The sequence below is a fragment of the Saimiri boliviensis genome, chromosome 3 (assembly GCF_048565385.1).
Source record: "Saimiri boliviensis isolate mSaiBol1 chromosome 3, mSaiBol1.pri, whole genome shotgun sequence".
NCBI classification, from domain to species: domain Eukaryota; kingdom Metazoa; phylum Chordata; class Mammalia; order Primates; family Cebidae; genus Saimiri; species Saimiri boliviensis.
The window spans coordinates 14,599,613-14,625,055 of NC_133451.1; the positions used below are offsets into that span (position 1 = coordinate 14,599,613).

The window sequence follows — 25,443 nt, forward strand, 5'->3', positions numbered from 1 at the left end:
TTTTTAGTTCAAGTATCAGAAAACTCAAACAGGCTTGAGCAATAGAGAATGTACTGACATAAGTAAAGCTTAGAGCAGGCATCCCCAAACTTTTTACACAGGGGGCCAGTTCACTGTCCCTCAGACCATTGGAGGGCCGCCACATACCGTGCTCCTCTTACTGACCACCAATGAAAGAGTTGCCCCTTCCTGAAGTGTGGGAGGGGGGAGGGGGCGCGGATAAATGGCCTCAGGAGGCCACATGCGGCCCACGGGCCATAGTTTGGGGACGCCTGTCTTATAGGGTAGCTATCAGGGCTGTCCCACTCTTCTGCAAGTCTTCCCATTCTGCCCTTCCCCTCCATATGATGGCATCATCCTGAGACTAGTTTTCCTCATGGAAGCAAATGCTGGAACACTTCCATAACTTACATCTCCACACACATCCAAAGCAGGAGAATAATGTGCCATTATTCCTAAATTCCCCAAGACTCGCTCTGAGACTCCCTTTGATCACTTGTCCATCCCTGTGGATCAATCATTGTAGCCAAGGGGCCAAAAATTATTGTTGGGCACCATGGCTCACACCTGTAACCCCAGCACTTTGGGAGGCTGAGGCAGGTGAATCAGTTGAGCACAGGAGTTCAAGACCAGCCTGGGCACCATAGCAAAACCCCATCTCTACAAAAAATACAAAAAGTAGCCAGGCATGGCGGTGCTTGCCTGCAATCCCAGCTATTCAGGAGGCTAAAGTGGGGGGACCATTTGAGGCCAGCAGGAGGCCAAGGCTGTAGTGAGCCATGATCATGCCACTGCATTCTAACATGGACAACAGAGTGAGACCTGTCTCAAAAAAAAAAAAAAAAAAAAAAAAAAAAAAAAAAAAAAAAGAAGAAGAAAAGAAAAAAAGAAATGTATTGGTTAGTTTAACTCAGGTACTTAGGTCTCTGGAATTACATGGGTTACTATGCATATTAAGTACTATCAAAAAGAGGGAAGGGAACAGTGATGGGGTGACTAACAGGTGGCTTATACACCTACATGCTAGCAAGGAAAACAAAATGAATATTAAGCAATTCTATTTTCTGTATTGCTAATAAATAGGTGAGTAGAAAAATACAATAACTGAAATCCAGAAGACTTATATTAAGAATTGCATACATTTACATAGGAAAAAATATATTAAATCTTCAAACTTCACTAATGACTACAAATGTTTTTCTCCCTTCAGTTCTCTGGATTTCCTCTTCACATGCCTTATTCTGAAGTGAAGCCTTTAATTGACGCTGTATATAGTACTGGAGTACATAATATTGATGTTCCTAATGTTGAATTTGCTTTAGCTGTATACATACACCCATACCCCAAAAACGTTTTGTCTGTTTGGATCTATGTTGCCTCCCTTATACGTAACAGGTAATTTTTTTTCACTGTACTTTTTTTTATCACCTAAAAACTACACTTAGGATATGAGATTTAAAATTATGTGGATCACATCAGAACATATTGGCAAATAATAAAATAATCATGTATTTTAACTGTGCAAAGTAAGTGCTTTGTTTAGTAGTCTGCCTTGTCTCTGCCACTTGACCCTGAAATTCAACTGAGACTACCCACAGTAGGGTACATTATGTACTTCCTGCCTCTACGCCTTTGTACTTACCTTTCACTTGGACAAATGTTAACAGCAATGGAATGAAAGTCAGACAAACTTACCAAGTTTTACCCTAAAGCAAGGTAAAGCTTTAAAGAGAGCATCATTAGAGCCTTTAGAGTTCCTCCTCCTTTGCTGTGTTTAATTCAAATGTTAGTTGAAATAGAAAGCAGTAGTGAGTTATTTATATTCCATCAGATGACTCTTCCTTCATCTTTAGACAACACTAAGATAGTTTGCCTGAACTGAATGTTTACCAGTTTTTATCACTGTTCCTCCTCCTCTCTCCATATAAGCAAAACAAATAAATTTCCACAAAGAACTAGACTGCAAGATTACTTCATCTTACACAGGTCTGCATGTACAGTCATACCTCAGAGATACTGTGCACTTGGTTCCAGACCACTGCAATAAATACTGCAATAAAATGAGTCACATCAGTTTTTTTTGGTTTCCCAGTGCAAAGTTATGTTTACACTATATTATAGTGTACTGTGTGCAAAAGCATATCTCAAAACTGTACACACCTTAATTCAGAAATACTTTGTTAAATAACAAAGTGCTAATGACCATCTGAGCCTTCAGCAAGTTGTAATTTTTGCTGATGGAGGGTCTTGCCTTGATGTTGCTGGCTGATTGGCAACTGGTGGTTGCTGATGGTTGGGGTGGCTGGGAGATTTCTTAAAATAAGACAACAATGAAGTTTGTTGCATTGATGGACTCTTCATGATTTCTCTGTAGCATGAAGCTATCTGATAGCATCTTACCCACAGAACCTCTTTCAAAACTGGAGTCAGTCTTCTCAAATTCTGCCACTGCTTTATCAATTGTTTATGTAATATTCTAAATCTTTAGTTGCCATCTCAACAATGTTCACAGCATCTTTAACAGGGAGTAGTGTCCATCTCCAAAAACTTTGAGATAGGGTCTTGCTCTGTCATCCAGAGTGCAGTGGTGTGATCATGACTCACTGCAGCCTCAGCCTCCTAGGCTCAAGCAATCCTTCAACCTCAGTCTCTCAAGTAGCTGGGACTACAGGTACATGCCACCAGACCCAGCTAATTGTTTATTTTTTGGAGAGACAGGGCCTCACTCTATGTTGTCTAGGCTGGTCTTGAACTCCTGGACACAAGCAACCTTTCTGTCTCAGCCTCCCAAAGTGCTGAGATTACAAGAGTGAGCTACCCCACCCGACCAAGAAAGTAACGTTCTTTGCTCATCCATAAGCAACTCTGTATCCATTTCAGTTTTATCGTGAGATTGCAGCAATTCAGTCACATACTGGGGTTCTAATTCTAGTTCTCTTACTATTTTAACATCTGCTGTTACTTCCTCCACTGAAGTCTAGAACCCTTCGAAGACATCCACTGAGAGCTGGAATCAACTTCGTCCAAACTCTTGTTAATGCTGATACTTTTACCTCCTCCAATGAATCACGAATATTCTTAATGGCATCTAGAATGGTGAATCCTTCTAATTGAATCCTTTCCAGAATATTTTCAATTTACTTTGCCCAGATCCATCAGAGAAATCACCATCTATGGCAGCTATAGCCTTACAAAATGTATTTTTTTTTTTTTTTTTTTTTTGACGGAATTTCGCTCATTACCCAGACTGGAGTGCAATGGCGCGATCTCCAATCACCGCAACCTCCATTTCCTGGGTTCAAGCAATTCTCCTGCCTCAGCCTCCCGAGTAGCTGGGACTACAGGCGTGCGCCACCATGCCGAGCTAATTTTTGTATTTTTAGTAGAGATGGGGTTTCACCGTGTTGACCAGGATGGTCTCGATCTCTTGACCTCATGATCCACCCGTCTCGGCCTCCCAAAGTGCTGGGATTACAGGAGTGAGCCACCGCGCCCGGCACAAAATGTATTTCTTAATAAGACTTGAAAGTCAAAATTATTTTCTGATCCAAGGAGTAAATTCTGCATAGAGCTTCAGAATAGATGCTGTGTTAAAGGCATGAAAACATTAATTTCCTTGTATATCTCCATCAGAGCTCTTGGGTGACCAGAAGCATTGTCAATAAGCAGTAATATTTTGAAAGAAGTCTTATTTTCTGAGCAGTAAGTCTCAACTGTGGGCCTAAAATGGTGAGCAAACCATGCTGTACACAGATGTGTTATTATACTGGCTTTGCTGTTCCATTTATAGAGCACAGAGTAGATTTAGCCTAATTCTTAAGGGCCTCAGGTTTTTCAGAATGGCAAATGAACATTCTCTTCAACAGTCAATAGCTACATCAATCTCTAATGTTAACAGTCCACCTGTTCTGTTAAGCCAGGCATTGATTTCTCCTCTCTAGCTATGAAAGACCTAGACGGGATCTTCTTCCAGTAGAAGGCTGTTTTGTCTACACACTGAAAAATCTGTTCTTTAGCGCAGCCACTTTCAAATAAATGACCTTAGCTACCTAGATCTTCTAAATAACTTGCTGCAGCTTCTATATTAACACCTGCTACTTCATCTTGCATTTTTGTTACAGAGACGCCTCCTTTCCTTAAACCTCATGAATCAACCTCCGCTAGCTTCAAACTTTTCTGAAGCTTCCTCACACCTCTTAGCTTTCATAGAATTCAAGGAAGTTAGGGTCTTACTCTGAATTAGGCTTTGGCTTAAGGGAATTTCATAGCCATGAATTTTTCATCTATCCAGACCACTAAAACTTTCTTCCTATCAGCAATAAAGCTGTTACACTTTCTTATTATTGGGTGTTCACTGGAATAGCACTTTTAATTTCCTTCAAGAACTTTCCTGTTGCATTCACAACTTGGCTGTTTGGCAGAAGCAGCATGGATATGGGCCTAAGTTTTTGACGTGTCCTGCTCATTAAGCCTCATTTCTAGCTTTTGATTTAAAGTCAGAGAAATGCTGGGCATGGTGGCTCAAGCCTGTAATCCCAGCACTTTGGGAGGCTGAGGCGGGAGGATCACTTGAGGTCGGGAGTTCAAGACCAGCCTGACCAACATGGAGAAACTCCATCTCTACAGAAATACAAAATTAGCCAAGCGTGGTGGTACATGCCTGTAATCCCAGCTACTTGAGAGGATGAGGCAGGAGAATCACTTGAACCTGGGAGACAGAGGATGCCGTGAGCTGAGATCATGCCATTTGCACTCCTGCCTGGGTAACAAGAGTAAAACTCCATCTCCAAAACTAAATAAAGTGAGAGACATGACTATTCCTTTCACTTCAACACTTAAAGACCACCACAAGGTTATTAACTGGGGCCTAACTTCAATATTGTTGTGTCTCTAGAAATAGGAAGGTCTGAGGAGAGACCAGAACAGTTGGTAAGTGGAGCAATCAGAATATACATAATATTTATCAATTAAGTTCTCTGCCTTATTAGGGCCCAGCTCATGGCATTCCAAAGCAATTACAATAGTAACAACAATCACTGATCACAGATCACCATAACAGATTTAATAATAGTGAAAAAGAATGAAATACTCCAAGAATTATTAAAATGTACGAGACATGAAGGGAACCAGTCTATTGGTGCCATGTTTCGTACCATGGCACCAATAGACTGGCTCGACACAGAGTTGCCATAAACGTTCAATTTGTAAAAAAAAAAAAAAAAAAAAAAAAAAAAAAAAAAAAAGGCATTATCTGCAAAGTGCAATAAAGTGAAGCACAATAAAATGACATACGCCTATCGATAGGCGGGAAAATGCCATTTTCTTCTTCATGACATGAAGCTCCACATAGCATGACATAAAACTGAACTTAAAGGCACTAGTATGCGCCTTTCTAGGTGGCAGGTCTCCATCATGATCTTTTAACAGAGCAATGTAGATAAACTTACAGATTCAAATTTTGACTACTGAATAATTTCAAAAAGAAAATTCAGCTCAACAAAATTCAGTATGTGTCTAAAACTATTTGTCAAGATAATGCATTCATGGAAGCTCAAAACAAATTATTTGGTCCTATTCTATACTAAAGTAAACCTGGATTGAGATTTATAATAAAAATCACAGCACAACAGTATTACTTGGTAAAGTCCTCAAAGTAGATTTTATTTATACATTTCTTCAAATGATTGTGGTATTTTTAAAAATCTCTCCCAAATTTGACGATATAGGGACAGTGGTGAGAACAAGGTATTCTTAAAGAAAACAATTATGGATTGGTGCTTTCCTAGCTCACTGAGCTAACACCCAGAAGCCAGTTTTTCTATAATCCTAAAGAATCTTAAATGTGGGTTTGTTTGAATTGGCCTTCTGAGAACTGTTCAAATAAAAGGAAATTTATATGGAAAAGAGATTAGTTTCCAAAATGTGCTATCTTTGAAAATAAGTTTTCAGACATGTATGTCCAAAAAGATCTGCAAAGCTTGGTACAGTGTTAACGTATAAAGAGAACCAATAACCCCTATGGATTTTAAAACCCAAAATAATCTATGAAATACTTTAAATGACATGGCATTAGCAACATTCTTTAAAGCATTTCATTTAAAAGAAATCTGATAAGACTGTTCTCACTCTTCTGAAAACACCTAATCCCTTTCTAAAACAAAAGTATAATTTGCAAGAGAAACATTACAATTCACTAGTAAATTAAGTTTCTGAGGTTGTAAGAAATGGGCCAAAACAAGTCACGCTCAAAAAGGGATGGTTAACACAAGAATGTGCTATGAGTAAAGTGCATGAAAGGAAGCCTGCTCAGCTAAATGAAGTAGACAAAGGTCAGAAGTCAAGGGTCATTCGCCAGAGCGGCAGCAGGCTCGAAAACCACACTGCAAATTCTGGCATCCACTGGCGGTATCAGCATGAGGACCTGTATGAAAACAGAAAAATGTGAAAGGAGGAATTTCTTAGAGATCACATAAAAATAATTTTGCTTCTGAAGGAGCTAAAACATTCAATGGTTTTACTAGCAGTACATTTATATCATGGAAGTGAGTGCATAAAAACTTATTCAGACACAAAGATCACCAATAGCAGCTTGACTTTAATTAATACATCCTTCCTGGTCCAAAAGGTAAGTGGAAGAAAGGAAAAAATTAATTTTTAGCAAGAACTTTACAATTTAAAAACCCAAAACTGAACGGAGACAATCCACAGAAGCAAGACTGCAAAGCTAACTTAAAAATAGATTCTTAAAAATCTGAACATCACCCTAGAAATGAAACAAAGGCAAAAACAGCCCTAGCTGTAATTGATAAGCTAAATAATTCAGTATTGAGCAATTATAATAAATATATTCAAATTTTGAAGAAAAATAAACTATATAAACATAGACCTAATATATTTGCCATATTTTTATTTAATATTTGTAGCCAAAAATATCTATATATATAGTAGGATTAGATGAAATTATTTTCCAAAATTAAATATATAATGAGTGATCAATTAAACTTTATCTAAGACAGTAAAAATTACCATTAACTTACAAATAATAATAAAATATATGTGGAATAACTGACATTTTATCCCAGTCACAATATGCTACCCAGGCACTAAATAAAAGATCCATTAGGGAACAAAGCTAAGAATTAGAAAATATCAAAGAAGAGGTTTCATAGCACATATTCAAATGTTAAGTACTTTGAATGAATGATATTTTCATAAAAGCAGGCAAATGTGGAAAAGACTGTTTCAAGTATATTGAAGTCTTTCAGTATGTCTGCACCATGAACAAATAAAGAGCAGTTAATTAGTTCTCTACATATCAACTAGAACAACCAAAATACTTGCACTTGTGATATAAAGGACAGTATAAAATGAAAACTATAACATAAAATATAATTTTGCTGCAGAATATATCAAATGGATTATAATTGAAAAATCACAGTACTCTGGGGTGATATCTAGTTTAACTCAGAAACACATTTTAAATCTACTTTTTTTTCTAAAATAGCTTTTAATTACCAAAAAAAAAAAAAAAGAGAGAAAGAAAAAGAAAAGCAACTAGGCTAATATTACCATAATAATTACTTGCAACTAAACACATAAAACACATTAATTTCCAGAAATTTAACTTTTCCTTATGTTCCCCAAGTGGCACATACAAAATACAAAGGGCAAATTTCTTAAGAACTATACTCATTAAAGTATAGTGTTCACATATTACAGAAATGGTAACATATCTTTAAGGAAAGAAACTATAACATTACACAAATATGTGCAATTACAATAGCTTATGCTTTCAGTCACATTTAATTTTTAAGTTGATACGACATCTGTGATTAGCTTAATAGGGGAACAGGTATGGGAATGGGAAATGATATAGATGAAATGAGACTAGCCACAGGTTAATAACTGCTGAAGCTGACGGTACAAAGGATTCGTTATATTATACTGTTTATATGTTTAAATTTTTCCATAGCAAGGAGTTTAAAATTATTTTAAATATAAAGTACTAAAGCTAATTTTTATCTAATCAAAATAACAATCTCTTCTGGTCTTTAAATGAAAAGTTAAATATGTCAAATATTTAAAATCCATGAGCAGCATTTTATTAAGATTATTTTCCCTTAAAATAAGATAAACATTAATCTTAACTACAAATGCAAGATAAAGTGTTTTAGTATATATTGAGTACTTATTAAAAATGCCCTGAGAAGAAACTCTATGATCTGAAATTCTTCTCCCACTGCCAATCTTTCACCAAGTTTTTCCTTTGAATATACTGCCAGCTTTACCAACTGTGCACCACCCAGTGTCCCCTTCTTAGCTTGTCTTTCCTCACTCCTTACACTGCTCACTGTTTTGTCTACCAATCACTTAGTGCCTCTCCTCAAGACACAAGCCCTGCCTCACTGCCATTCCCCTGCTCTGATCCTTAGTCCATGAAGACATGCCTGATTCATTGGGCTTTGCCAAAATGATCTGATTATCATTTTATCAGATTAAAATTCCATTCTAAATTGTTCAAAAGAAATAAGAAGAGACATAAAGACTCTCATGTAATTTTTCCAAACTGCAACTCCCTCAAATACCACAAAACATCTATACTGTCAAGTCCTCACTTAACATCATTGATAGGTTCTTAGAAACCGTGATGCTAAGCAAAATAATGTATAATGAAACTAGCTGTTTTGTTTTCATCATTAAATGAAATGATACTATTTGAGGATTTCCTGTATGATATTTTCTCTAAAGTCAGTCTCCAACAACATATCGACAACACTGAGGACTTACTATACTCCTATTTTTTAAAAGGACAGAAAGGTAAAGGAGAAATACTATGCTAAATTTCAACAGCAGCCTAAGAAAAATCATATGCCGTATCTGGAAGCAATGGAAGTGAAGTAGACAACTGATTTTCAAAGGATAAAGTAAAAAGGAGACTCAAGAGAACAAACAGAAAGCTATTCTCCTAGAGATTCAGACAAGACACAGTTTTTCACCATCCTCCCCAAAATATGTAGGGTCCACATGCTCAGTTTCCACCCTAGCTACCTGGGTCATTTTGCTCTTGAAGTCTAAAGGATGGTGGGAGAGATAATGGGGGAAGAAATGTAGGAATAAAAGTCTTCACTCTGTATTAGGTAAAAAGCAGAATCCTACCATCAGTATCTCATTTATATCACAAAACAAAGTTTTGTTTATGCTGATATAAAATGTGCCCACTCACTGGGTAGGCACATTTTACATGAATATAAGCAAGAACTCTGAACACATACTAAGTTCACTAGAACTTAGTTTCACTGAGATTCTAAGTGAACAGAGTAAAGAGAGAATTAATATATTGTTCTCAAATTTGAAAGGAGAATCTGTCTAAAGAACCCTATAGGAACTTAACCAGTAACTGTAATATTAAATGATTGAAGACTATAATCCTCTCATAAGGTTAATAATGGAGCAGTTACTGGTGTCTGATCCCAATAATTATGAAAGTGACAGCATCCATTAAAGGATCTGCTGAAAGCCTGAGCCAAAACAAAAATGAAGACAAGCACTGTTTTAAATTCAGTTATCACATTGTAGAAAACAGGAGACTAGCACTTTCCAAAGCATGAGAAGTATAAGCAACATTAACAGTGAAATCCTTAAGTAACACAGGACTGTTCAGAAAAGAGAATAAATGGATAACAGAATAAATGACAACAGAAAAGGTGAGGGAGCATTAGAAAGAAATACGACTTAGATATTGATGGATTGCTTAGTATCTCAGGTAGACAGCTACGCTTTAATAGACACAGACAATTCACAAGGTAGTTCCCTTTAAATACTTGACTTATCACCAGCAAACTTCCATCTCAATGTATGATAAAGAACCCAAATGGTTAAGATATATGAAACCTAAATTATATTAAAGAATAATAAAGAAAATAGAAAAACATAAATAATCATTAAAATACTTAAATGTATGGTAAAGAATAATCTTGTAAGAAAGCATTTTTAAGTATTAGATGAAAGGAAGTATAAGGTTAGCTATTATGTCTTCAGATTTTTATTATTAAATAACTTGTTTTTACTGGGTTCTAAGTATATTACTTATGCTTATGCTGTATATCTGCACTTACCTTCACTTACCTTTATTCCTCTTTAACTTAAATTAGAAACATAAAAGAGCATATCATCTGAGACTGTGTCACCTCCAAAACTATGAGCTAATCTATCTTCATTTATAAATTATACATACATTGAAATGCAAATCAGTAAAAAAGTTTATTTTCTATCATTGTTCAAATGTCCTTCACGGCACTAAAACTATGCCATTCTATTTAACACGTCTTAAATGTTAAAGAATTTTTTTCAATGTTATGGCTAAGGAGTCTTTTATATTCAAATCTTATCAAATAAATGTAAAAGTCATAAAGAATCATTCAGAATAATCTAAATTTGCATTTTATATCAACACACTTTATGTACAGTGTCTTGCTGAAGGTAGTCACTGTTTGAATATATGATAACTAATTTATCTTCTCCAAAATCTCTGCTAGTGCTTGGAAAACAGATCATTCTGCTTTACTTATCATGCATTACTTAATGACTAATGTTTATCAGTATTTACTTTTTTATATTTAGTAATCTGATAGTTAACTATATAGATTTTCTTTTAAAAAGTATATTTTTAGTTAAATGTTACTTTCAAATATTTGAAATATAATTTGTCACCTAAATACACTTCTCCATTGCTCTAACACCACATATTAAATAGATTGACAGCCGGGCGCAATGGCTCATGTCTGTAATCCCAGCACTTTGGGAGGCCGAGGCAAGCAGATCACAAGGTCAGGAGTTCGAGACCAGCCTGATCAACATGGTGAAACCCCGTCTGTATTAAAACTATAAACATTTGCCGGGTGTGGTACTATGCGCCTGTAATTCCAGCTACTCAGGAGGCTGAGGCAGGAGAATCGTTTGAACCCGGGAGGTGTGGGTTGTGGTAAGCCAAGATTGCGCCCTTACACTCCAGCCTGGGCAACAGAACGAGACTCCATTTCAAAAAACAAAAACAAAACAAAACAAAACAAAACAAAACAAAACAGAAACACATTGACTACTTTCAGAAATAATAAAAATAGTAACAAGGAGGCCCCTCAGCTTTCATTGAATATCTACTGTACAAGCTGAACTGTTTTGAAAGATATTGGATCAAGTGTCATCTTGTAAAACTAGATACAACACAACCTCATTCTAATACTTTCTAGGTTGTCCATATATCCTTTCAATGAAAAGACTGAAACAGAGCACTGCTTTAAGAACAACCTATGTGGAACTCTGAGACACCAAGTTATATAACAAGTCACCCTGTAAATTTTAAAGGCTTTCCATTCCCCCAAATCATGCTTCAGTAAGCTATAAAAGGAGAGTTAATATTGGATTATACAAGCACTGTAATTTCCTTTCAAAACTTTCAAAATCAGATATCTTCATTACAATTCATTTACTTAAAAAAATCAATCGTTTATCCAAAAAATGTTTACATTCAACAAAAAGAATATAATAGCTCCTTTGAAACTATATATTCAAAACCAGTTTAGAGGAAATTCATAAGGACAAAGTGCAAAAGATTTTAAGTATTTAATATTATCATATCATCTAAATTATATCAAAGTTTAAAAACACACAAACACAAAATAAGGACGTACCCAGTCCCCTTCCTCTACCCAAAAATAAATACAATGAATTTGACTGTGAGATTTATTCTCAAGCATAAGCTATGTTGAAATCAATATGAAAAAGTCAAGTATAACATACAAATACAATTTTTCTTATAAAAATAATTGCTTATTAGTAACTCTTGATAATATGTCCTATAAACCTCAGGAACTATAGCACGAAACATACAATGAAGTAAGTTTATGCTAACAAAACAAAACTCCCTTCTCAAATCCACTGCATCTACAAAAGTAACTGCTTCACTGCATCAATCACATTTTGTTTTCATAAGCTTAGCATGTTGCAACTACGATGACATTCACTTTCACCAACTATGATGACATTCACTTTCGCCATTCCTTGATTATACTCAGAAGGTAACAGAAAACAAAGAAGTGTCCAACTTAGTGTTGATGTATCAAGAACATGAGAGGTCATCTCCTGCATAACAATGTGATTCCAGAAATAAGAAAGCTGCAATCTCCTGTTTCGTCTTACATATTTTAAGGAAAATCTAATCTGAGAAATAGCAGATTTGTTAATTTCTCTACTTTCTGGTATGTCATTACTCCCTCTAGTCTTCCTGATTCCTCTCAATTGTTCTGCCTGAGAAGAATTCTGTTGATCTTCCTGTCATCTTAAGGTGAACAGGGCACTCAAAGACAATAGGACATAATATAAAAAAAAGACAGGTACATAGTAGTCTGGCTCATCTAAAATTTTCTCCAGTTATATATACAGGAGATTGATTTGCTTACTATTAACAGAAGAGCAGCTATTTATGCTTCTGGGAAATTCAGTCTCTACCATTGACTATCAAATGTGCAAAAAGGCACTGAATCTACTTTGAAAAAGAATGTTTAATTAGCCCACTGTAGGACAGAATATGTTAAAAAAAAATCAAGAAATATTTCTTGTGATTTTTGAAAGTAGATTCAGGAATCAATTTCCAAAATACTACAGAAATTCTAGTCATGTCTTAAGCATCTCAGCCTCTTCTCAATAATAGATACTACCCTTACCCCTCAATCTTCAGTAAGATTTATTTGACATCAGATCCAGAAACTCTGGAAGTCCACATTACCAAAGTCCTCATTTTTCTCTATTTGACAAAGCTGTTTTACAAGAAAAATGAGTCTAAGAAGTCAGTGTATCTAGAACATCAATAGTTCTAAATTCTTAACGAGTGCTATAAAACTCTAGAGGAACACCCAAAAATTTTAATAAGAATTTTAGTATTTCTATTAACTTACCATTTTTTATTAAACTATTCCATGCCTCAAAAATCTGACACGACAGCTATTTAGAATAAACAACTGCAAGAAAAACTTACCTTTCAAGATGTTAATTAATGAAAATATAATTTTAAAATTTTATCAAGTTTAAATCTGAAAGTAAGACAGTCTGGTAATTAGAAATCTAGAAAACTAAATGGAAAAATTATTAGAACTGCTAAAAAATTTTAAATTAATTCCTTCAAAATTATCGCACTGTTAAAAGGCTTTACCGTTAATGTTGTCACAGTAGTAAAAGTATTCATCATTCAGAGAAGGACATGCTGAAACCAAATCCTGTAGGCCTGCACCAGTTATAGTAAGACAACCAGAGAGATTAAGGTGCTCCAAATAAGGCAGCCCTCCTCCCAGAGTCAAAACCCTGCAAGAAAAATAATTTGACAATTTGAAGATATTAATCTATAAAAAGTTTGTATTCCTATGTGCCACTGAACCACTATTTTACATACTTTTCAATATGGTAATGAGAAAGTTTAAGAATTTCTGTAAAACACTGATAACCTTATCCTTAGGCAGAAATACATTGAACTCAGAAAATATTCTATATTTTTCCTTATAGCCAATAAAAAAAAAATCTATAAAACTCTCTTTATAAAAACATCATGGTAACTCAATTTTTAGAGCAAGTACTGAACCCTGGAGTTGTAATGTTCATTCTCCTGCCAGACTGTGTAAGTAAAAATTATCAAGAAAATTAGTGAAGCTTAAAATTTAATGACCAGCTGGGCAGTTTCTAAAAAAATTATAGATACACTTGGCATATGACCCAGCAATTCCTGTCCTAGGTATATACCCAAAACAATTAAAACCACATTTACACAAAAACTTGCACATGAATGTTCACAGTAGCATTATTTATAATAGTTAGAAAGTGGGAACAACCCAAATGTTCATTAATAAATGGATAAATAAAATGTGGTTTATTGATACAATTAAATATTCTACAGCCACAAAGTACTGACACATAGTATAACATACAAAATATTCTGCAGCCACAAAGTACTGACACATAGTATAATGTACATAAACCTTGAAAACATAAGCTTAATTTTTAAAAGCCAGACACAAAAGGTCACATATTGAATGATTCCATTAATATTACCATTCCAGAATAGGTAAATCCACAGAGACACAAAGTCAAATCATGGTTATCAAAGGCTGGGGAAAAGGGGAATGAGAAGTGACTGCTAATAAGTATGGGGTTCTTTTTGGAATGCTGAAAATGTTTTGAATTAGTCTGTGGTGAATGGCTGAACAACCTTGTAAATATACTAAAAATCACTGAAGTGTATACAATAAATTTTATGGTATGTGAATTACATTTCAATAAAAAGTAAAACCTAATGACACATACTAGAATAAAAGCAATATTTACATAAATAGGATAAATTTAAAAGGTGCTTCTTGTATTTGGATGTCTAGGTATCTAAGAAGGCCAGAGAAATTTTCCTTGATTATTCTTTGAAATATGTTTTCCAAACTTTTAGAAACAGCAATTATCCTTAGGTTTCGCCATTTAACATAACCCTAATGTTCTTGGAGGCTTTGCTCATTTTATTTATTTAATGTTCTTGGAAGCTTTACCCATTTTATTTATTTATTTATTTATTTATTTATTTATTGGTCAGACTGGGTTAATTTGAAAGCTCTGTCTTCAAGCTCTGAAGTTCTTTTGTTTGTTCAATTCTATTGTTGAGACTTTCCAGTGTATTTTGCATTTCTTCAAGTGTGTCCTTCATTCCAGAAGTTGACATTGTTTTTTATTTATGCTATAAATTTCTCTGGAGATTTTTCCATCTATATCCTGTAACTTTTTTTTAAATTACTTTAAGTTTGTATTCACTTTCTCTGGTGCTTCCTTGAGTAGCTTAATAATTGACCTAATTTCTTCTTTCTAGCAATTGAGATTTCTTCTTTATTTGGATCCACTGTTGGTGAGCTAGTGTGTTCTTTTGGGGGTTTTAAACAGCCTTGTTTTGTCACATTACCAGAATTGTTTTTCTGATTCCTTCTCACTGGGGTAGACTACGTCAGAGGGAAAGACCTAGGGCTCAAGGGCTGTTATTCAGATTCTTTTGTCCCACAAGGGTACTCCCTTGACGTGGTGCTCTCCCTACTTCCCCTAGGGATGGGGCTTCCTGAGAGCCAAACTGCAGAGATTGTTATTTCTCTTCTGGGTTTAGCCACCCTGTAGAGCTGCCAGACTCCAGGCTGGTAGTGGGGAGTGTATGCAATAAGTCCTGTGACATGATCTGTCTTCAGGTCTCTCAGCCATGGGTACTAGCACCTGCTCCAGTGGAAACAGGAGGAGAGTGAAGTGGACTCTGTGAGGGTCCTTGTTTGTAGTTTTGTTTAGTGTGTTGGTTAGGCTCCAGCCAGGAGGTGCTGCTTTCAAAAAAACTTCAGCTGCAGTATAGGGAGGGTATGAGCTTGCTACACTGCAGGGGTCACCTGGGATAAGTATTCAGGTTTCTCAGGAAGTGGGCAGGGCCACAGAGCTCCCAAGAGATTACGTCCCTTGTCTTTGGATACCAGGTGAGTAAACACCACTAGGTGAGGGCAGGGTTAGGCATGTCTGAGCTCAGACTACCCTTAGGCAGGGCTTGCTGTGGCTGCTGTGTGGGATTAGGGTATGGTTCTCAAGCTGATGGTGTTATGTTCTCAGGGGTATTATGGCTGTCTCTGCTGTCATACAGGTCTCCAGGGAAGTGAGGGAAAGCCAGCAGCGACAGGCCTCACTCAGTTCCCACACAGCCCAAAAGGCAGGTCTCACTCCCACCATGCCCCACCAACAGCATCATCCCCTCAACCAGACAGCTGGTGAGCAGGGCTGAGATGCTGCCCCAGGCTACAAGCCTTCCCACTGAGAAAGCAAGCAGGGCTTTCAGGTTTCATGACTCTGCCTGCCTTGGCTTCTGTGCTCCTATCTGCACTCTTCTTTCATCCCTTCTCCCAGATTCTGTCCAGGAAACTTCCCATTCAGTTGAAAATGTTAGAAAATACAGCTGGAAGTTTCCTTCTCCCTGTGGTCTTTCCCCAATTCCAGTGACAGCCCTCCCCAAGGACCCCTGCAAGATAAAGTCAGAAATGACTTCCCTGGGGACCAAGAATGGCCACAGGGATCTCCCCACTGCTTCCTCTAACCCTATATTTTGCCCAACTCTCTAAATTCATCTCAGCTCCAGGTATGGTCAAATCCTTCTCCTTTTATCTGGACCTTCAGGTTCCCCAGTGAGGATGTATGTTCAGGGGTGGACACCTCCCCATTCAAACTTTGGGCACTCACAGTTTTTCAGCTGTCTCACAGAGCCTGCAATGGCAAGCTGCCTCTTTCCCAGGATGGAATTATTAAAAAGTCAAACAACAACAGATGCTGGCAAGGTTGTGGAGAAAAAGGAATGTTTTTACACTGTTTGGAGTATAAATTAGTTCAACCACTGCGGAAGACAGCATGGCAATTTCTCAAAAGACCTAGGGATGGAAATACCATTCAGCCCAGCAATTCCTCTAGGTATATAACCAAAGAAATATAAATCATTCTGTTATAAAGACATATGCATGCATATTTTCATTTCAACACTATTCACAACAGCAAAGACATGGAATCAACCTAAATATCCATCAATCATAGACATGGATGGAGCTGGAACTACCATACTACCAAACTGGTAAACTATACTTAGCAAACAAACATAGAACAGAAAACCAAATACTGCATGTTCTCTTAAGTGGGAGCTAAATGATTAGAACACATGGACACATGGGAGGAAACAACACACACTGTGCCTGACAGATGGCAGTAGTGGGAGAAAGGAGAGGATCAGGAAGAATAGTAAATGCTGGGATTAATATGTGAGTGACAGGATGCTCTGTGCAGCAAACCACCATGGCACACATTTACCTAGGTAACAAACCTGCCGATTTTGCACATGTACCCCTGAACTTAAAAAGTTGGAAATATATGGCTCACGCCTGTAATTCTAGCACTTTGATAGGCTGAGGCGGCTGGATCACGAGGTCAAGAGATTGAGCCCATCCTGGCCAACATGGTGAAACCCCGTCTCTACTAAAAATACAAAAATTAGCTGGGCATGGTGACGCATGCCTGTAGTCCCAGCTACTCGGGAGGCTGAGGCAGAATTGGTTGAACCAGGGAAGCGGAGGTTGCAGTGAGCCAAGATTGCGCCACTGCACTCCAGTCTTGGGACAGAGCAAGACACCATCTCAAAAAAAAAAAAAAAGAAAAAAAAAAGTTGGAAATTTTTAAAAAAAAGGAATTAGAAAAGGAAACGTTAACTAAACCCAAAAGCAGCAGGAGAGAAACAATAAAAATGAGAGCAAAGATTTTTAAAATGATAAATGCAAAAATAATTAAGAAAAACAAAACTAGAAGTTTGTTCTTTGAGACTTTCGACAAAATTGACAAACCTTTAGCTAGATTAAGAAAAAAAGAGAAGACACAAATTAGCAAAATCAGAAACAAAATAGAGAACATTACCATTAATTTAATGGAAATTAAAAAGATAATAATAAGCCAGCATGGTGGTACGTGCCTGTGGTCCCAACTATACCTTAAGAGGCTGAGGTGGGAAGATTGCTTGTGCCTAGAGTCTGAAGGCAGCCCAGGCAACACAATGAGACTAAAAATAATAATGATGAAAATAATTAAAAGATAGTACTCACAATCCAGAAACTCAAGTAATACCCAAACTTATCAAGAAGAAACAGAAAATCTGAATTGCCTTATAACAAGATGAATCAAAACCCTCTCAACAAAGAGACCAAAACAAAATAGTTTCACTAATGAATTTTACTAAACATTTAAAAAATCAACCTTTCTCAAATGCTGCCAAAACAGGGCCAGATGTGGGAGCTCATGCCTGTAATCCTAGCACTTCAGGAAGCAAAGGCAGGTGGACTGTTTGAGACCAGCCTAAGCAACGTGGTGAAACCCCATTTCTACCAAAAACACAAAAATTAACTGGGCATGGTAGCACATGACTGTGGTCCCAGCTGCTTGCAGTGGTGGGGAAGGGGGCTGCTGAGGTGAGAGGAAAACTAGAAAATTTAGTCTGCAGTAAGCCATGATAGCACCACTGCATTAAGACCTGGGTGGCAGAGCCAGTCTAAAAAAAGAAAAAAACACTCTTTCAAAACATTGACAAGAAGGACTTCCAACTCATTCTATGAAACCACAATCTCTCAGGAAATGTACACAGAATGCCCTAATTTCATCTATTTATCTCTACTCAAAAGATGTCTGCTTCTTTACAAAGAAGCCTTTCCTGGTTCATCAAACATGAAGTAGCATTCTCTCTATTCTTTATCTTATACCTCTACTTTACTTTTCTTCAAAACATACTCATACTGTTTTCTGTCTATTTCTACCATTAGATTATAAACTGCATGAAGTCAGAGAACTGTCCTAGTTACTCTAGATCTCTAGCAATTACAACAGTGCAAGAACTATAGTAGGTGCTCAACAAAATTTAAATGTTTAGAAAGACTCAAGATTTAATTAAAATGAGGGAATCTGCACTCAGACAAGACTCTTTCAAGTAGCCACAGATAAAACAGATCCTATGTGTTCCCTTGTTTCCCAAATGAATTTTTCCTTCAATTCAAATGTGAACTTTTTTTTTCAAGAATACTTCATGTGCAAGCTCTTCACTATTACTCATGAAAACCCTAAAGAAGAAGTGTAGTTTATTTCCAACCCCAACAGCAGTGAACTATCTACTTTGTTCTAAGGTTGATACTATCAGAATTTGTTAATAAAGTGTCAAAAATCATATCCCAAAATGACAACCAAAAACCTTTTTTCTGTTTTTCTTCAAATTTAAGAAATTAACTCTCTGCCTTATCAGGAAGTGGAGAAGGAAACTCTTTGGTATTCAAATAAAACCTTACAATTTTGCTTTTAAATAAAGTGTGCTCCCCTCTAGTGTTTTCCAAAACCTTTTACTAGAAGAGTTTCTAAATTCTTTGAAAGCAAGCAAAAAAAAAAAAAAAAAAAAAAAAAAAAAAATTGACTCATCAAAATTTTGACTGCTCTTGAAATCAATTTTTAATTATATAAAATTTAAAAAAGTTCTGGGTTAGTTTTTAAAACATCAAGCCCACGTAATTAAATTGGAAAAAAACACCTTAAACTTCATATGAAACCAAAAAAGAACCCACATAGCCAAGATAATCCTAAGCAAAAAGAACAAAGCTGGAGGCAACATGCTACCTGACTTCAAACTATACCACAGGCTATAGTAATCAAAACAGCATGGTACTGGTACCAAAACAGAGATAATAGACCAATGAAACAGAACAGAGGCCTCAGAAATAATCAACACAGCATGTTACTGGTACCAAAACAGTTATATAGACCAATCGAACAGAACAGAGGCCTCAGAAATAACATCACACATCTATAACCATTTGATCTTTGACAAAAACAAGCAATGGGAAAAAGATTCCCTATTTAATAAAGGGTGTTGGGAAAACTGGCTAGCCATATGCAGAAAGCTGAAACTGCATCCCTTCCTTGTATCTTATACAAAAATTAACTCCAGATGGATGAACCATTTAAACATAAGACCTAAAACCATAAAAACTCTAGAATAATACCTAGGAAATGCTATTCAGGACATAGGCATAGGCAAGGACTTCATGACTAAAACACCAAAAGCAATGGCAACAAAAGCCAAAATAGACAAATGGGATCTAATTAAACTTATGAGCTTCTGCTAGCCATATGCAGAAAGCTGAGGCTGGATCCCTTCCTTACACCTTACACAAAAATTAACTCCAGATGGATTAAAGATTTAAACATAAAACCTAACACCATAAAAACCCTAGGAGAAAACCTAGGCAATACTATTCAGGACACAGGTATAGGCAAGGATTTCACGACTAAAACACCAAAAGCAATGGCAACAAAAGTCAAAATAGACAAATGGGATCTCATTAAACTTAAGAGCTTCTGCACAGCAAAAGAAACTCATTAGAGTGAAACGGCAACCCTGTCACCCAGGCTGGAGTACAGTGGTGCGATCTTGGGTTACTGCAACCTCCAACTCCTGGATTCAAGCAATTCTCTGGCCTCAGCCTCCCAAGTAGCTGAGACTACAGGCGTCCACCATTATGCCCAGCCAATTTTTGTATTTTTAGTAGAGACAAGGTTTCACTGTGTTGGCCAGGCTGGTCTCAAACTCCTGACCTTATGATCTGCTCGCCTCAGCCTCCCAAAGTGCTGGGATTACAAGCGTGAGCCACCACACCCAGCCAAATTTTTATATTCCAATTGGAAATGAGAACACATTTATTTTTTAATATTCTAGAACTGACAACTCACCTGAGACCATGGTCTGTGATCTGATAACATCCAGATAAACTGAGAAACAGAAGTACACGGCCAGTCTCTTGATCAGATTTTTCACTCCCAAAGTAAATTAAGTCTTTTTCCCTAGGCAATCTAGTCCTTGATGCTTTTCTACACATTGCAGAAGACTCTGGGAGTGCTGACATAGTTCTTAAAGCTGTTCCTGTACAACAAAATGAGTGACCACAATATGCAAAGGCTGGAGAAGCACAATGCTGCTGCCAACAGACACTAGTCCTTAGTCCAACAATATCCTTACTATAACAACCAGAGGTGGAACAACTAAAGTTGGATGCTGTTTCCATTACACAAAGACTTTCAACATTTCTATGTCTCCATTCCACAGCATCTTCAATATCAGCCAAATCTTCAGCATCTAACATCCACACATAAGGAGAAGTAAAATTCTCAGAAGAAACAGGCTTAGTCCAGGGGTGCTCATTATCTATTTCTTCTCCAATGCCCTTGTTATTTAAATCGTGCAAACAGGTATACTGCTTGGTGGACTGCATGGTAATGTCTTTATTTTTCCAGGCAGTTGAAGTAATTTTGCTCACAGATGTTTTCAAAAAGCCACTTTGATGAGATGTCAGAATTCCAAGAGCTCTGGAAATCTTCTCTAGGGCTACATCTGTGATTTTCTCACAACCAGACAGATCAAGATGCCGAAGACTCTGGCAGCAACCAAGCCAAGACCAGCTATAATGAAAAGACAAGACTATTAATGAATATTGTTAAATTTTTCAAAAGCATTTAACTATATGTATGTAGATAAAAACTAGAAGAAAGATTTTACATCTAATATGATCACTTAAGTATTTATTGAATATCTATTGTTAATGCACTATTCTTGGTGCTAGGAATACAAACACTCAATGAGAGTAATTAGAAAATCAAAGTATTCCTAACCTAACAGAAGGGTAGGACGTGAGAAGGGTAAGAATGGGAAGACTTAAGTTTATTATCCTTAAAGTAATCAGCAGAAGTAAGGCTGTAAATACATGAAAGAAACAAAATAATAAATGGTGGTTAATGAGGAAAATCCAGAAGAAACAGGCTCTAAGAATTTATGGAGCATTAGCTTTACACAGAGAAGCGTATACCCCTTCCTCTGAAACAGGGAAAAATGGTGCTGATATAAATGGTTGTGTGGGAAAGAGGGAGTGAGCAAGAACACAGAGAACTGTTGGTCTAGGAGATATATTCTGGGAAGAATGTGGCTTGAAGAAAGTGGTACTATTTCAGAGCAACTGTGAAGGATCTAAGAGGAAATTTTGCCAAATGGCACTTAGAGCCCAACTAAAACTAAAACTTCTTAAAAACATATAATATCAATCTACATGGTTGCACAGCAGGGCTCAAGGGCCTAGAAAAAATATAGGACTATAGAGATTGCAAGATGATACAGATGGGATTTTGGGATCAGCTAGGACCTATGAACAAGAGGCAAAGAATTAGAGGGTGCTATCAATACAGTCAGACATGACTGAGATTTGATAGTAAAAAATAATAATATGATTAAACTGTAATTATGTAAATGAAAGCATAGAAAACACTTTTTCATTATATTTAAATAGTTTAAAATAACTAACCTGTCAAATGCAGAATCTGAAATGTCAGTCTGGGTAAGATCCAGATGCTCAAGGTTAGGACAAAGCTCTAAAATCTGTCTAACCTAAGAGGGGAAAAAATTGTCACTGTGAAGATCTGCAGAACTTCAGTTAGATAAGTAACAGATGACTATTAGCAAATATAATCCAGTTCACAAACATTTGTGAATATAAAAAAAAAAATCACTTGAATGGAGCATAAAAAATATTCTGGGTTCACAGGAGGCAGAGGTTGCGGTGAGCCGAGATCACGCCATTGCACTCCAGCCTGGGTAACAAGAGCGAAACTCCGTCTCAAAAAAAAAAAAAAAAAATTCTGGGTTCAAACCCCTGATAATCTGTTTTGGCAGTTATGAGGCTAAACCAGGAAATTTACATTTTTAAGGAAATACTCAAGAAGATTCTGTCGTAAGATCCACTTTTATAAAAAACAGTGATTTCATCTCAGTTGCCCATCTTACCATGCCTTACATATTACAAAAAATCATATAAAACTGGGCTTTATCACTTAACATCTGTGAAACTGAATGTTTAACCTCTTCTAGTCAGTTTCCTTATCTATTAACATATAGGTAATGATAATTATGTTACAAAGATTGTTGTGAGAACTGCAATAAAATAGTTAAGTAACCTAGCAGTTTATGCCTACCAATAGAAAGCACTCAATAATCATTTTTGGGTTTGTTTTCCCTTAATTAAACTCAGGAATGAGCAAACCATTGCTGTTTTTCTTAATACCCAAACTAGTGTTAATTTAAACATACCATTTTGCTGGAAACTGCAGAGCTGTATGCTAATACCAAGGTTTTTACAGAAGTACCAACATATGGTAGAACATTATGAATTAAGCCATGGAGTAAACGTTTTTCCATTTGTGCAATGCTGATAGCAATCGATTCCTCTGCAGACTCTTCTGTAAAATGAATTCAAAAGTCTAAGAACTTGATAAACTAATTGTAATTAAGCTACTCAAGGACTCACCAAATTGTTAAATATGAAACACTTTATGCTATCCTTATACTTTCTTATGAAAAAAATCCCATTTTTAAGCAATGACAAAGTTTCGGAAAAAATGTGAAAACTGAAAAGAACAGTTAAAGTTTTCAAGAGAAAGGAAAACATGATATTAAAAAAAAATGATCCCTAGTAAAACGTACTATCAGTTATTCCACATAACTAAAAAGGACACAAAGGTAAAAAAAGATTTGAAACTCAACTAAATTAGCCTGATCATAATGAATCAAGCAAAGGAAGGTACTTTAGAATTTCTAAGAAGTTAAAAATGAACTGGACTTTTGCTTTTACTTAGTAACTTCTATAAAGCTTGCATGTTTACAACAGAATGTACTACTGTTACATTCACCATGAAAACACTATAAACTCTAATACGAAAGAAGGAAAAAAACACACTAACTACACTAAAAAGTATAAATAATTGTATTGTATTGCCTTTCTCAGGATCCTATTGTTATTATTCTTATGTAAAGACCTAATTTGAATGTCTTTAAACATAAAACAATTTAACAGAATACATTAAGGAAGTTTCATTTAAAAAAAAACTAAAGTATGGCAGACAAAAGGATATAAACTGAAAGAATTTGTTACTCATGGTTCCTTGTTTATAGATATTATGCTAAATACCTCCATTAGCCAGACAGACATACACACACACACACACACACACACACACACACACACACACACACACACCAAGATAAAATATAAGGAAATAAAAATTACTTTGTGAGCCCTATTCATTCTACTAAAATTTTATTCCCAAGCCATTCTTTTGTTTCTGCGGCCTTCACTATCTAAATGTATACTATTTACTCTGAAATTTTCAATTTTTTGTAACTTTCTTTTTTATTGACCTGTAACAGTTATTCATATTTTGGGGGTACATGTGATACTTTAGTACCTGTATACACTGTATGATGATCAAATCATGGTAACTGAAACTGTGAAATATTTTTTAAGAAAGCTAAACATTCTATGAAAAACAACTTATTTGTAGGACAAGTAAAGATAAAACAGCAAAACTGAAAAAAAGCACTGAAGTAAATGGCAGTTTCATCTTTACTAATCAACAGGTACATTAGCTGAAAAGGCTCAATCTTTATCGCATTAACTTTTCCTTTTCAATATGAAGGAAATGGACAATCTTTGCTTTGACTGTCTTCAAGGATTGAGACAAACACACTGAATTTGCTAGAACCTTCAAAAATCTTATCATGGGTATCATGAATTAATTTTTTAGAAAGAATAAGTGAAACTTCTTTAAATTGCCATCTGAGCAATTTAAAGTATCTCATCTCCTTCAGGTCTTTCCTCAAATTTCGCAAAGGACCTTAACTAGTCAGTCAATTTAAAACTACAATTTTAAATTCTTCTTGGCATGTTTTCCTTGTTTTATTTTTCTCCACAACACCTGTCACCATCTAATATGGATTATATTTTACCTGCATCTATTATCTGCCTCCCCTCTCTAAATTTTAAGCTCAACAAGGGCCAGGTTTTTTTTTTTGTTTTGTTTTGTTTTGTTTTTCATTTTATTTACCATTATATAATTCATTCCTAAAGCAGTGCCCGCCACAGGTAAGCACATCACCAAATCTATCATAACCAGAACAGACCTTTTCCTTATATGGAACCTTTTGAATCTTTATTTCAAAATGTGGCACATCTACATTTCATAAAAATAAACTATTAGCTGCTAAAATAACAATCTTTATACTTATACTGCTTACTTTCCACATTTCTTCTTTTTTCCACATTTAGTTCTTTCACCAGACCAAATTACTTTAAGTGGTAGCTTTATAAATAAAATTTCCTATAGTTTCAGTTTTACCAACTAGAAGAGTATCTCATCTGTTCATTTTTTACTGTTTTATCATCTTTTAGTAATTGTTATCTAGAATAATATCCAAGACAGTATGTCTTCCTCCTATTTCCAAATAGCAACTCTCTGCACAAGTATGACAGCATTTTTCCATCATGTACCTTAAATTAAAAATTACGTTTTCTAAATTCTCTCCCATTCGGGAGTTTTTGGGGGTAGCAAGAAAGTCTTAACCACCCTTGAACTCTCCTATAATGATTAATGAATGGCTACATTAGTATTTGTAATCCTTTATCATTTACAAAGAATCTTCATGTGTATTACTTCTTAATTCAACAACGACCTTATTAGGCAAGTATTAAGACTATTTACAAATGAGTAAGTCGACTCAACAGTTTCATCCTATTTCCCTCAAGCCAGATGACCCAACAGATGCTGTGCAACTGATCACTTAAAGTGGCCCTAAAAACACATTGTAAACTATAAAGCACTATAATTAATGTACACTATTTCTATAAGAAAAAAAGGCACCATTTTCTGATTTTTTATTTTAATATAAAAACAAAAGAGAAACGATCCTATGCACTCTATAAAGTACTTCAAACAGAATTAATTTTAAATTTTCTTATT

The 25,443-nt window shown here is 35.8% G+C and overlaps 2 protein-coding genes across 4 annotated transcripts in view; one reads left to right on the top strand and one right to left on the bottom strand.

Annotated features, from left to right (window-relative positions):
• Nucleotides 1-1,526, top strand: part of CC2D2A (coiled-coil and C2 domain containing 2A) — a 134,657-nt gene extending 133,131 nt beyond the window's left edge. For all 3 annotated transcript variants that reach the window (XM_003927449.4, XM_010338138.3, XM_010338139.3), the window contains one exon: nt 1,211-1,526. In XM_003927449.4, the coding sequence (XP_003927498.2) occupies nt 1,211-1,399 (189 nt within the window). In that variant the 3' untranslated portion in view covers nt 1,400-1,526. The remainder of the gene's footprint in view (nt 1-1,210) is intronic.
• Nucleotides 1,527-5,632: 4,106 nt separating this feature from the next.
• The window catches only part of FBXL5 (F-box and leucine rich repeat protein 5), a 40,293-nt gene continuing 20,482 nt past the window's right edge, over nt 5,633-25,443 (bottom strand). Inside the window, exons 7-11 of the mRNA XM_039468091.2 lie at nt 22,739-22,887; nt 21,957-22,039; nt 20,338-21,063; nt 13,205-13,353; nt 5,633-6,421 (exon numbers count right to left, since the gene is read on the bottom strand). Of these exons, the coding sequence (XP_039324025.1) occupies nt 6,345-6,421; nt 13,205-13,353; nt 20,338-21,063; nt 21,957-22,039; nt 22,739-22,887 (1,184 nt within the window). The 3' untranslated portion in view covers nt 5,633-6,344. The remainder of the gene's footprint in view (nt 6,422-13,204; nt 13,354-20,337; nt 21,064-21,956; nt 22,040-22,738; nt 22,888-25,443) is intronic.